This window comes from Passer montanus, unplaced genomic scaffold (assembly GCF_014805655.1).
Source record: "Passer montanus isolate IOZ18808 unplaced genomic scaffold, ASM1480565v1 scaffold9, whole genome shotgun sequence".
Taxonomy (NCBI): domain Eukaryota; kingdom Metazoa; phylum Chordata; class Aves; order Passeriformes; family Passeridae; genus Passer; species Passer montanus.
Window position 1 is genome coordinate 3,467,182 of NW_024374367.1, and position 13,984 is coordinate 3,481,165.

The 13,984-nt window shown below is 43.0% G+C and overlaps 1 protein-coding gene across 11 annotated transcripts in view; it reads left to right on the plus strand.

The window, feature by feature from the left end:
- Positions 1–242: 242 nt before the first annotated feature.
- The window catches only part of CACNA1D (calcium voltage-gated channel subunit alpha1 D), a 172,279-nt gene continuing 158,537 nt past the window's right edge, over positions 243–13,984 (plus strand). For 10 of the 11 annotated variants that reach the window (XM_039734202.1, XM_039734205.1, XM_039734209.1 and 7 more), the window contains exons 1-3: positions 1,545–1,935; positions 4,014–4,332; positions 6,772–6,877. In XM_039734202.1, coding sequence (XP_039590136.1) covers positions 1,899–1,935; positions 4,014–4,332; positions 6,772–6,877 — 462 coding nt within the window. In that variant the 5' untranslated portion in view covers positions 1,545–1,898. Of the gene's footprint in view, positions 502–1,544; positions 1,936–4,013; positions 4,333–6,771; positions 6,878–13,984 lie in introns of those variants that run through there. The other variant, XM_039734212.1, reaches the window with a different exon arrangement.

Sequence of the window (13,984 nt, forward strand, 5' to 3'; positions counted from 1 at the left end):
CTGCTAAGCACATGAGGTGACTTCTTCAGTGCCTGCAGTGGTTGTTAGGCAAGTAATCTTGATTTAGATACTTTTGAAAAATCTACCAAGCATTTTTGACACCTAAATATCTGACTGTTGAGAGTAGAACTCCTAGTCAATCTCTGGACATGTAAGGCAAGTACCTAAGTATGTTAAGACTGTTTAAACTGGAAACACCTGCACTGTGATGACACCTGTGAAGAGGGTGTGGTGCCTTCCCAAATCAACCAGACCTGCAACAGCTGAGCCAGCCAGGTCAGAAAATTGGAAACGAGGAAGTTCTGAACCCAACGTCAAGAAGCATATGTGGAAAGCTGTTTTCTAAATCAGCCTTGCTGCTATTTTTTAAAATTTTATTTTATTCTTTAATTAACAAAGGTAAAGCCAAAAAGGATAGGCTTTACCTAAACGAGAGCTTCTTATAAAGCTACTGGCCAGGCATTCTTCGCTGGATCCCTGGAGAAGATCAGCAGTATTAAGGTTTTATTGCTCTTCTTCTAATTATTGTCTGTAGATGTTATTTATTATTAATTAGATGGAGATAGTTGTGGATGAAGAATGGATGAAAGAGTGGGTAGGCACATGAATATGAAAGTGGCAGAGGAAAGGTGTAGTAGAAATAGTTTAATGGAAAACTTTTCTTAACACTTTTTGTCAGAGATAAGGGTTCACACCCACCGAGTTTGACTGTGGCTTGAAACACTCTTTAAAAATATGTGGAAATGCTCATTGCAGAGAAAACAAACTATAATTTTGAAGCATAAGTTCTATTTCAAATTGGAAGTTATGTCTATAGTTCTCACCGGACTTCATTAATCACTTTTTGTTGCGATTGAAGCGCTGCCTTGCCGTAAGGAAAGCTGTCTGTCCCGAGTTTGCTCCTTTGTTGTAGCAGCTCACGATCTCTCCAGGCACGGCGCTTCTGGGGCAGCTTCACCACCAATGAGACAAAACCTAAATGAATGTTTGAGGGTTCTGTAGTGAAGGGTAACGCCAAAATGATTATTTTCCCAAGTCAATTTATTTATTTGGCTAAACTTTGAAGATCTGAAGTCAGAATGACGGCATTTCAACAGGTCAGCGGAGAGCCCGGCGTTGGGATAACTCGGGATTTTTCCTGGGGGTGAGGGCAGAGGGCGCGGGCAGGGCCGGGGAGCCTTGGGCCGCCGGGAGCGGGGACACGGTGCCCGGAGCGCGGCAGAGGGGGACTCTGAAGCCGCTGCCGCCGCGCTCGGTGCCCCGGGCGTTGTCGCTGTCCCTGCCCTGGGCAGGAGGCTGGGGAGGGCCGGGGGCTCGGGCCGGGGCGAAGGCGGCGGCGGGCGCGGGTCTGTTGGCGGTGCCGGAGCTCCGGGCGAGCGGAGCGGCCCCGCGCCCCCGCCCGGCCGCAGCAGCAGGTGTCGGTGGCGGCGGCGGCAGCAGCGAGGGAGTTAAAGCCCGCGGCGGCGGGAGGAGGGGGACTGCGAGCGAGAGAGCGGGCGGGCGGCGGCAGCGGCGGCGGGAGGAGGGGGCCGAGGCGGAGCAGGCGGCGGCGGGAGGAGGGGGACCGGGGAGCAGGCAGCAGCGGCAGGAGGGGACTGAGGAGCCGGCGGCGGCAGCAGCAGCAGCCGGGTTGCTAGGGATGGAGAGATCCCGTGTCACCCGGATGTGAGTGTCATGTTGGCCCAAACTCTGAGGGATTTGGCAGCGGCGAAGCAGCAGCGGCAGGAGGAGGAGGAGGAGCAGCAGCAGCCCCTTGCACGTCTCTAGTCACTACCATGGGGGTCGGGTAGCGGGTAGCGCAGGGGCAGCGCGCACCTGGCTCGGGGTGGGGTTGGGGGGCGTCTCTGCCCTTTTTTGTTTTTTCATTTTCCTCTCACACGCTGGAGAAAGTGAGCAAAATGCACCAGCAGCCGCAGCCCGAGCAGCACCCTGAAGGTAAGAGCCGGGGCGCCCACCAAGGGCAGCGGCGTGCTTGGGGCTGAGGGGAGGGTGGGGGCGGGGGAGGATTTATGAGGGATTTGGGAGTCGGGGATTGGGGGGATTAGGGAAGGGGTTGAGGATGGGGTCGGTTTGGGATGGGAAAGGAACGAGCGGCTGTGTTCGAGGAGGGACCGCGAAGGGCAGGAGATGAGGCGAAGGCGGGACAAGGTGCTGCCCTCGGCGTGTGACCAGCGTGCGAGCGCGTTTATGCGCTTCTGTCCCTTGTCCTGGGGCCATTAATATCAGCTGCGGGATGACACGGCTGGGGCTGCGTTTGCCTCATCCAAGTGTAACCGGGGCTGAACCTGCCCGGAGTTGCGGCTCCCGGGGCTGCCCCGCTCCGGGCGGGAGGGCGGCGGGGCCGAGGGCAGGGCGGCGGGCGAGATGCGCTCGGCCCCTGCCCGGCGGAGCGCACGGGGGCGAGACGCGGGGCTCCGCGCCGCTAATCCGCTCCGCCGACGGGCTCCGGCGCTGCCACAGCCCCCGCTGTTGTTTATAAATGATTCCTCCCTCCTCAATCAGCAGCAAGTTTGTGTTGCCCCCGAGGAACGCAGTCACCCGGGCTTTGTTTCCCTTTCAACCATCCATTTAAAAAGACGATGGCTATATAGATAGATGAGTAGGTGGGTGGTTTATTTGCGCCGAGCCACGTTTCATGGCATCCCGAAGGGCAGGCGGAAGGCGGGGGAGATGGCTGTGCCATTGCATTTATATCTGGGGGAGAGAGCAGGGATGCTTTGGGAAGATGTTGGAGGCAGATGTGCCACCTTTGCCCCCGCGGCGGCTCTGCCCCCCGTGTCACCCAGCTGTTGATGCGCCGCCGCTGGCCAGCGCTCGCCGCGCCGGGGCCGCTGCCCGCGGCAGCTCCGTGGGGGCCCCGCCGTGACCCCCCCACTCCCCGCCGCCATCCCGGGGAGCCATCTTAGGGCTCCCGCGCCCCCGGAGCGGGGGCCGCCGCCGGCCTCGTCCGCGTCCACGCGCGATCGCGGCGCTCCCGTGGTCGGTGCCCCCCGTCCGGAGCAGGGGGGCTGTGCTTCCCGTGCTTCCCCTGCCTCTCCGCTGCCTGACGGGGAGCGATTTTTCCTCCCCTGCCTGGGTAGATCCGTTTCACAGTCATCTCTCCTGCCAGCCCGAATTCCCAGCACGTATATTGTGCCGTTCCTCCATTTTTTTCCCCACCCAGGCATCAAGTTTTGAATCGCACTCAGGAGCCTCTCCTTCCTACAGGTGCATGTAGGAGTAGACTGTTGCGCTAGTCAAAGAGCTCGCGAGGAAGGATCCTTGCGAGGAGGTGGTGTTTTGCCTCTTTGCTGTCATCTGCATAAAGAGCACTCGATTATTATTTGGAAGGTGCAGTTTATTTTGTACATTCTCTTGAAGAAGCAAAACCAAACACCATCCTTTTACAGAACCAGAGCTTATGCTTTTACAATGGGTCCGTGGTTGTGATTCCCTGTGCACAAGACAGCAGAGCTTTATGAGCGTGTTTATCACAGACTGTATTGGATCTTCGCTTGTGGGAGGCATCCACGCATTTTTCTGTGAGAATGCAAAGCAGGGCAAGATTTAACTTGCTTACAGAACTTCCCCCTCTACCTTGCTTCTTATTCTTAATTGAACAATGTGTAAGAATTTGGAATGACTATTCTTTTAACCAAAATAAATTGAGAGAGTAGTGAATGCGAAGGTGCTACAGCAAACTTGATCTTAAAGGGTAGGTATGGTTTAGTGAATAAACACGAGGACAGGAAGGCTTCCATCCAGTTAGAGAAATACACTGTAAGTGGAGGAATCAAAATGAGAAATGTTTGTGTCTCAATACTTACATCAATCTTGAAGTTGTAAAACTGATTCCTGAGCATATATCCTACTAATTTCCTAATTGCAAATACCACAGCACAAGTGTATGCATATGTATCTGTGCATGTAATGCAAACATCACACTGCCAGGAGCTCTTAGAACAATCTTTTTGGATTACACCATTTTAGTGTAAAGCAATTATAACAGAGTACTTTTTTCTTTTGTCCCACAGAGGTGAACTATGCAAGCAGCACCAGGATCCCTCTCCCTGGTGACGGACCAGCTATTCAGTCAAACAGTTCAGCACCATCCAAGCAAACTGTTCTATCTTGGCAAGCTGCAATCGATGCTGCTAGACAAGCAAAGGCTGCCCAAAACATGAGTACCACCACAACCCAGCCTGTAGGATCTCTGTCCCAAAGAAAACGCCAGCAATATGCCAAGAGCAAAAAACAGGGTAATACATCCAATAGTCGGCCACCCCGTGCCCTTTTCTGTTTATCCCTCAACAATCCAATACGAAGAGCCTGCATTAGTCTAGTAGAATGGAAGTATCCTTTGTTGCAGTTTGCTTTTTAAATGATTTTTTTACATTTTCTGATCATATAAAGGTGATTGTTTTACAGGATCTCTTAGAGCATCACAACTTACATGTTACATCACTTGTATGTGTGGGTAACTGTCATTAATGTCAATGGGAGTTAATTTGGCTTCAGTTGCTGTTAAAGATAGTCTCTTGTGTCATATTGACACAGAATATCATTTACTGAAGTAGGCAGCTCAAAGTCAGAGGAGAGTTCATAGCTGTTTCTTTTTTCTGGGAGAAGTTGGGGGAATGTTTTCAAGCTAACATTACATTTCAGCAAATCGCTGCATTGCATTTTTTGCCTTTCCAAATAAGGAAGAATGGATGGGAATGTATTTAGCCATCCAGTGTTAGGGAGATGGCCAAAGATGTCAACCCTATATCTTCCATATTGCAATTTGGGGTACTGCCATTAGGGCAAATGAGTCAGATGTAGAAATCTTTTTAAAAGATTGTTTTCCCAGTACTAAAAGAAGGGAAAATTTTTACTTAAGCCAAGGAAATGTTCTAAGTACACACAAGTGTCTGAAATATAATAATCTTCTGAGCTTGTACATTTTATGTCTACCACCAAACATATTTGGAAGCATGTACAGCTAGATGGGAGAGCAGAGATGCTGCCTTGTGTTCATGATGACCTGTGTGATGGGAAGAATGGCTTTTCCTTCAGTTCAATGGTTATGATGTGGAAATATGTGCATTTCTCTGCCAGAACAGATAGCGTTGGTTTGGTATATTATTTAATTACCAACACAAGCTTTGAAATAGGAAATAGTTTTGCTGGGGTATAAGGAGAAAAATGTTAGCCTATTAGCCATGGCAACATCCCTGTAATGGGAAACAGCTGTTCAAGACAGTAGATTACTGAAGTAAAACTCAATTTGTTACTATAAACAGAACAGCCAACCTGGCAATAAGAGCTGTTACTCATTTATGGGGCTGGCGTTTCTCAGTTCTTTGTACAAAATTCAATTGCAAATTAAAGATAGTGAAATGGCTTCTTCTTTCATTTAAACTGGTAGAAGTCCAACTAATTTCAGTAAATTGGCCTCTCCTTGGCTAAGGTCAGGTAAATGAAATTACTGTGGATCTGGAGTGGAATAACTCAGCGAGAATTTGTCCCAGCAGCACCACATCATAAAACAAGATTGTCAGTCTTGTGATGGTATCAATTGCTCACTCCAGTCTGGAAAATGCTGTTGTAACTTTATTTTGTACACAATGTAGCAGCTGTTCTTGTTCATCTGCTTTGTAGACATAAAAGTGGCCCTCAAGGTGACAAAGTTTTAATAGGCCAGCAAGCAAAATGTAACACATCTTATAGGACATAGGGGCTTTGTAGGCCTTTTTTACCCTCTATTTTTTCTCAGGGAACTTTTTAAACTGGCAAAAATATGCTTTTGAATATATTTAGTACTCTTACCCCACTCTTTTACTAGACTCTTATGGAAACATATCCATTTGGCATCAAAAGATGCCAAAAATGGTAGCTGAGGTCCAAGTACTTCTTTTCCAAGCTCCCACAGATAGGCTCATCTCAGTACCTCCATGTTTCTGGTCATTGAGAACAATAAAATACCTCATGAAAAGGAAAATCAATGATGAACAGAAGGATGAGCTTTATGTGTGTGAATTTTAAGAAAAGGAAGAACTTTTTTTCTGGAAGACAGAAGGTATCTCCAGGTTCCAACCAGATCCCAGCTGCTGTTTTCCAACCCTAGTATAGAAAGCAGAGTTTCAGTCCAGGCTGTTGTCAGTGTGGAAGTCTGTAGCCTCTCTCTGTGTGGCTGCCAAGCCAGCCACGATATTAATTTTTCTACTCAACTCACCTGAACTTGCATCTGGCTTGGCCAAAGCCAGGATTCAGGAGTACAACTGTCAGAGATGTGGAGTGCCTCAGAACTTTCCTGTGGCAGTTGTGCAGCTTTCTAGCTCTCCTGTAAGAGAACAGTTGTGGTTTTCTGGGAATCTCTCTAATATCCTACTACGAGCTGTATTTCCAGTGGTTTTCCTCCTTTGGACAAGTGTATGTTTATGAATCCTTTATATGAGGGGAACAGCTCCATGATTATTCCTTGCCCATTATGATGACCTGCATGTAGATTTAAGAGTGGATAATTATATTCATCTTTGGAATTTAATGTAAAGTGCTCTGTGACAGCATGAGTAATAGTTTTCACTCTTTTCAAAAGGAAGAGGACGTTGAAGGATCATTGTGATGGAAAATAATATGGTATATATAGTGCTATAACTAAAGGTGATGGAGTGTTTGTCAGAGTTATCAGTCAAAAGATTGCCTTAAAGCAAAGACTTGCTTTACCATTGTTGATGCTGGAATGGAGAACTAGACTTAAAAAGTTTGCAGATACTCGTAAGTCATGAGTTCCTTAACAAGATTTTCCAGACCATTTGACATATTTATACTACTGTCTATTTTTGCCAATTGTGTGGCCTTAGCTGTTTACATCCCATTCCCAGAAGATGATTCTAATTCAACTAATCATAATTTGGTAAGTAATCTTGAATTTTTATTTTTTGTTTGCTGTGCTTTTAACATGATTAACTGCTAGTATTTGAGATTGCACCAAATATAGGCAATTTCAGTAAAAGAAATTGTTATATAGTGATATACAAAATGTATATGGAATTGCTTTGTGGTTTTTTCCCCCCTCAGTATTAAGTGTTACTTAGTCATGTGTTCAAAATTAGGTTTTTTGTCAGTAAAATTATTTGGAAAGAAATGTGCATTAATATGCTGTGTATGTCCATATATTTGTGGGGAGAAAAAGTTTTAATTTGTTTCCCTTGCTAATATTGATTACATATGTTTACTAGTTGTTACTGTTTCTGATGCTTGTTTCAGACTTGAAGGTTTACTGCCTTTCCTAGTGTACTTGTCTACTCTGTTTGCAGTTTTTAATGGTGTTATTTGGCTGTTTATTTTACTGGGTATTTTAATTTTTAATGAGAGGATGGTGGGAGATTTTGCATTAATACATTTTAAAGTGATAGGAACATCAATGTGAATTTCAAAACAATCAGTGCTGGTATAAATGATCTTTTAAAAGAGAGATGGTATTGCAGTAAGTGGTGTGTAGAGATGTATTTCTTTGGTTGAAAATAATATACTATGGTTGTACTTGAAAAGATAAAATGAAAACTCATTAAAAAAAATTCTGTAAAATTACAAAGGCTGTCACTCAAGGGTAACATTGAATTGCATTGCAATGGTTTTGTTGTTTATATTAAACTCCTTCTTGAAATAGTAGAGTAGTCCAGTGCACTCATAATCTGCATGTGACTCCTTGGATGGGAAAGGAAGTTCATGAAATAAAGAATTGGGTACCAAGAAGTAGATAATTTTGTATTCATTTACCTGGAAAATTAGGGTTGATACGAGGTCTTCTATTTTATGAACATGTTTGTGTAATTTGTGGTGTGTATATGTTTATTTTTCTGAAACTAATTATTTTGTGCAGGTGACTATTTAAAAATTGCAATTAAGTAAATATGGACAATAAAAATTGCTGATGAAAGGCAGAATAATTCAGGTCAGTGTAAAGAAAGGGTTATGCAGCTGTGTATCCAGCCAACCAACAGACTTTCTTTTTTTCCCCTGAGAAATTCAGGGCACAAATCTTCATAGCTGTCAGTCCACCCTGAGATCTGCTAATAACTAATTTCAGAAAGCATTACGTGAAAAGGGTAGAGTAGTTACTTGTGTCAGAGGCTAATAATTTTGAAAAATGTTTCTAGCATTAGTTTTGTTAGGTTTACTGTCTGGTGTTTCTGACCCAATTTCAATTCTACAGTGTGCTAATGTTTAGAAAGACAATGGACATTTTCACCCCTGATGATTTCTTTTTTTATTTAATGTGGCCAGGCTAGTCTAAGGAATAATAATGGGTGTCTTTTTTTTTTTTTTTTTCTGACCCAATTTCAATTCTACAATGTGCTAATGTTTAGAAAGACAATGGATATTTTCATCCCTGTGATTTCCTTTATTTGATGTGGCCAGGCTAGTCTAAGGAATAATAATGGGTGTCTTTTTTTTTTTTTTTCTTTTAGTGAGAGATTCTTAAACCTTGTCTATTTTAAGCAGAAGGGCACTTGTACCCCTCCAATTATATGTATATAAAGTTTAGTTGGCCATTTAATTATCTCAAATTCTCATTCAAATTTGCATTCTGTTTATCCTGAAGTTGAGTCATTCCACTAAGTTTGCTCAAAGAGCAGAATTTATACTGGTCATGTATTTTGAGCTGCTGGGACAGATTGAAACTCAATAAGGGAGCACACAGACACATCCTGTGTGTTCAATCTAATAAAATAAGTAGTTCTGGAATGAGCAGCATTGGCTTGTCCTGGTTGGGGTTCTCCACCATGAGATATGTTACCCAGTGGTCTGGGTCCATGTCTCTCCTCTGGTGTTTCACTGACAATTTTTCTTGGTTAGTTTGGATTCAAGTGCACTATGAGGGAATATAGCAGAAGAGCTGAGTGAGAAATCTTCAGGCTTGCTTGGGAACCTGCTGGATCCTGTGTTTCCTGCTGCTTGAGGTGCTTGTGTCAAAAAGTGCTGGAGAGAGGACTGTCTTACAGTGGGAGGGATTATTCTGTTAATAATGTTCAGACCTTTCGTCTGGTTTGTGAACAGACCAAATATTAATCGTCATTGAACCTTATAGGTTTGGCAGGGTTTTGGCTCCCTGCATGCAGCCCTGAGCCCTGCACTCTGATCTTGCTAGGACACCCCACTTTGGCTCTAATTCAACTTCATCTTCATACATTTTAGTTGGCATACGGATGTTATATCTAGCTTGGTTCTCTCAATGTTGATGCATTAAATTGAATAGATGAATTGCTTTCCATCAGCTAGCTGAACTGGCTCCTTTTCTTAAAAATTTGTAAACAGAAAAATGAAGTGTTTATACACGTGGGGTTTTTCTATGGACGTGAAATAGACATAATTTGTAACCAGCCTCAGGAAAAAACTGGAACACTGGGAAATGGGAACTAGAAACATAAACATGTCCATTTTTTGCTGGGCTCATGAGAAGGTAAATATGTGAGTATTTGAGCAGGCCAATTGTTCATTCTTTATGATTTAAAAAGTTTGCAGTGGCAACCTCAGCGCAAGGATGTATGTGCAGAGCAGGCGTTCACTCCTCTCTGTGGTGGGAGGTCAGAGGCAGAGGCTGTATGATGGAGTTTCCAAGACTTGTAAAAGAAACCTGAGAGCATTTCTGAGTCTGTCTTTGCCTGTGGCTGAGCCACTGAACCACTGACCCTGTATCAACCACCCAAACTCTGGTTATGAGTGAGCCATGTTCTCCCTTTCCCATTAATGCTTCCATGTGTGGTGCCTAACCAACACAAAGTCACTTATATGCTGCAGTGGTAATGGCAAAATGAATTTTATAACCAAATATATAACAAACATTGTAAGAAACAGGTATATGTGTCTTAAGAGAAATAGTAAATCAAATGCATACTTACGTAAATTTTAAAAATAGTCTGTATCTTAGATTCATTTCCAAGAATAAATGATACCTATCTTTAATCCTAAATATCTTAAGATAAAGGTCTGTGAGAGGGTTCCAAACCCTTCCTTTTGGAACAGTAGGCTATTTATAGGAAACTGATGGTGCAAGGATGGTTCCACTGTGTGTTTCTGTGTTGGTCACTTGTCTTTGATTTGCAGCTGATTGCTGATGTTTTTGTGACAGAGCCAGCAGCATGCTATGTGATCTTTATGATAATTTAGGGAAGCAAGAAAAGGTTTTTTCAGTATATTGGTGACTGAATTAAGCGGATGGTAATAATAAGCAATGATGTTGTAGAAATAGGAGTCCCTTTCATTATTTTTTTTTTTTTTGTATGTCTTTTTGTGTTCTGAATGCTCAAGTTCTGGTTTGTGTTTGGCCTTTTTGTCTGTCTCTGGGATCAAGGGTGCACTACAGTTACCTCCTTGCTCAGTGCATTCATGGTCATACTTATCCTCTGTCAGGCTAGAGGTGTGAGTAGTGAGTGATACACAGCAATGCATTCAAACAAAGCAGAAGTCAGAATCAGATTCAGACTGGGCTGTGCTTGACCACTTGCAAGTGTAACAGCCCTCTTCTATGGGAAATTTTGTCTAAAACACCTTGATGTGTCTTTGATGTGTGTCAGGAGAGGCAGGAGAAAGGGATCCTCTTTTCTGTATTTTAACTGGAGTAGCTCTCTCATGGCTGTGTGTATTACATGGACTGCAGTACAGGGTGATGCACTTAAGCCTGAATTCTACTTCATTAATAATGAGTCCCCAGTCACTGAATGTACTGACTCAAGTGGGCCCTGTTCTTCTCCAAGTAGATGGGTGAAACTATTATGGAACTGAGAAATTTTCTATTAGTGCAGAGCAGGGGCAATGTACTTTGGGATGAAGTCCTGCTTCATAATTTAAGGTAGTTTTTTTCATCTGCCTTCAGAAGTTTCAGGTGATCTGAACTTTCCATGCTTGATTAAGCTCTTCTTTTTGGAAGTGTTTCTTGTCTGAGCTTGATAAGAAGAAGTTTCTAGCAGAAAGGGCTTCCTGTATATACGTTTTATTTCTGTTTCTGTCTTTTCCTTTATTCCTCATCTGTACTATCTTATTTCCCGCTTTTGTCTTTAACTTCCCACTCATTCCTTTCTTGTTATCTTTTGCCTCTACCCTCTGGCTTCCCTCTGTGTTTTCTCTTCTGTTTGTCCTCTGGTGTAGCATGCTTTTCTCTATCTCCTTCTCCCACCTCAATTTGTCTTCCTGGTGTCATCCTGCTGTCCCATGTTCTGTTCTGTGCTTTGCCTCCTGCTGCCTTTCCTATTGCCCAGCTTGCACTGGGCTTCTTTCTTTCTTGTGTGCAGGCAGACCAGCACAATACAAGTCTGGATTTTGGCTGTGGTCAAGACATTGTTGGTTATTCTTTTTCTTTTGTTCTTTTTAATATGTAATTATGAACAGTCAGAAGAAATCTATCCATCCAGAATTGCTGTCAATGGCACCCCTGAAGTTTGAGTTGAATTTTTGGCTGCTCTGCATCTCTTGTGACTAGACCCCCAAGGTTTGGGTGGTGACACTGTTCTACTTGAGAAGAGATTGACAGCAGAGGCAGGGGTGGGACACCCAGCTGTGCAAATGACAGCAAACTGGCAAAGTCCCATGAGTAAAGAACTTGCCTCTTGTGCACAAAGGGCCCCTAATGTTAATTACAAGTCTCTGTACCCCTGATAACAGGTTTCTTCAGCCGTGTCTGAGTGCCACAATCTATGGGGAAGCCTGAATGAGGCCATGTGCTGTCAGCCTGTGCTGGCAGAGCAGGGCAGTGCTGATGGCCCTGGATGCCTCCTCTTGATCCCAAGGGCTGGGAGAGCCGTAGTGGGGGACACTGCTAGAGAAAGGAAATATTTGTGTCCTACTTTCAGGTCAAGATTTCCTCTGTAAGTAGCTTTACATGGCTCTTTGAGTCCCTTCAGCAGGAGGAAAGCCAGTGTTGTGCCTTCAATGTAGGGCACAGCAGGAGAGTACTCTGAGAAGAACCGGTTGAACTCTTGACTTAGAGGTGTCAAGCTTCCTGTCCTTATCTCATTAGCAACTCGATGACTCATTCAGTTCTGGGGCCACATGACTAATTAATCCATCCATTGAAAGGGCTGTTAGTTTTTACCTGGCAGCCAGTTGTCCTTTATAAGGAGATTATCTGAAAATATTGTTGTAGAATTCTGAAAATTATAACCTAATTTAGTAAATAATTCTAAAGATTTTTGTTTAATTGCTAAGTTTTCAATGTTGTATCTTAGAAGGATTTCTGTGTTTATCTACTGTCTTTGCCATGTTTACTTTTTCAGCTCAAGGGTCTTTAAGGCCTGGCGCTCTTTCCACTCACTTAGAAAAATCTTCCAATCTAAATAACTTTTTGATACTGTGTTTCTGATATTTTTCTATCTTTGGATTCTTAGCTAATGCGCTCTCCTAATGTCTCTGTTAGCTGGCATAAAAGTCACCCAAGTAAACTTTTGAGGAAAGATGCAAGATAATTTGGACTCTACTGAAAATATTTCATTTTGGTTGGGAAAACATGGTAGAGACATTATAATGACTTATGTATACTTAGCCAAGCTACCCATACTAAAGATACCAGATTAAGTTGTTGTAAGAGAAAATATCATTAGGTTTTATCTGAAAAAGAGTCAAAAGTATAGGATCTAATTGTAACTGATATACCATAGGAATTTTATATTGTGCATTGATTTAAGTCAGTGGAATATATTTACATGTCTGTGGGTGAATAGGAGGGGCCCATGAGTCATTAGCTCAATGTTAAAAAAAAATTCTCACACATTAAAATTAGGGGACTTGGGTCAGTTTTGTTTGTTTTTTTTTTGTCTATATGCAAATCCTCTGAGGAATAGTTCTGATAATGGTTTTTTTTGCTATTTTTCATGTACATTGATACCATGACATGTATTTTCTTGTGCAAAACCCCATGAAATAACTATTTAACTACAAGAACAACATCTCTCTGAAAATTAACAATAAAGTTATTTCATGGTTATTAGGTGAAAGAGTGCATCAGTAACCTTTGCACATTTGCAAGAATTTCTCAATAGATGACATTTCTGCAAGGGGTTTATAAAAAATATTGTAATTTAGTACTCATCCCTGTTTTCCTATTTCAATTTCAATTCTTTGTTTAATATTACTGTCAGCCCAAAACTTCAGTAATATGCATTAACTAATTATTATGGGTTACTTTACTTTTTCAATGCAGATTTTGAATCTAGGAAATTTTTTTTTTCCTTTGTGTTGTAAATGCACACCTCTGAAAAACAGAGGAAAATTCTGAGTTAGTGATTTAGTCCCACTTTATCCTGCAGTAAGTTCTGAGCACTGTCTGTGCTGCACTACCCCAGTAGTATGGCATAGCTTTTGAATTTCTCTGGTGAATGTAATTGCATGTGTCAAGTCTGTCTCTAGCTGTGAATTAAACAGAAATTTTATTTCACTGTGGTGTAGGAAGAGGGACATTCCCAAGGGAAAGCTGTGACCGGGATGACTGGCAATTTCCAACTGGCAGAAAGGTCATTTGGGTTTGTAGAGGTGTGGGAATAGCACAGTCAAGTTCTTGTTCCTCTTTAGTTTATTTTGTGTATCCCAGTACAACTTAATCCATGCTGAAGTAGCTGGATCCTAAAATACCTGTTTGGAGTATGAGGGTATGTGAAGTTCTGCAGTTTGGTGTTACACATTTCAGGTAATGACACTACAAAACTTTTTTTTTTTATGTGCAAGAGAGAGCTTCTTGGTTGTTCAGACCAGAAGGTCTTGTAAAAAGATGTACTTAATCATTCCCATTTGAAAGGAAATGTTTTTTCCATGTTCAAAGTTGCAAGCTTGTTCCTGTGGGGAATTCCTACTAAGGGCTTGACTCTCCTTAAAGAGGTTTGCTGGTAGTGCACTGCTGGCAAGCTGCCTGGGGACAGAGCATACACCAGAAAGAGTTCTTTTTCCATTATAGCCTAAAGTCAGACTCCCAGACAGAATAGTGCTGCACTGGTAGAGAAAACTGGTTTTTTTTTGTGTTTCTTTATGTGGA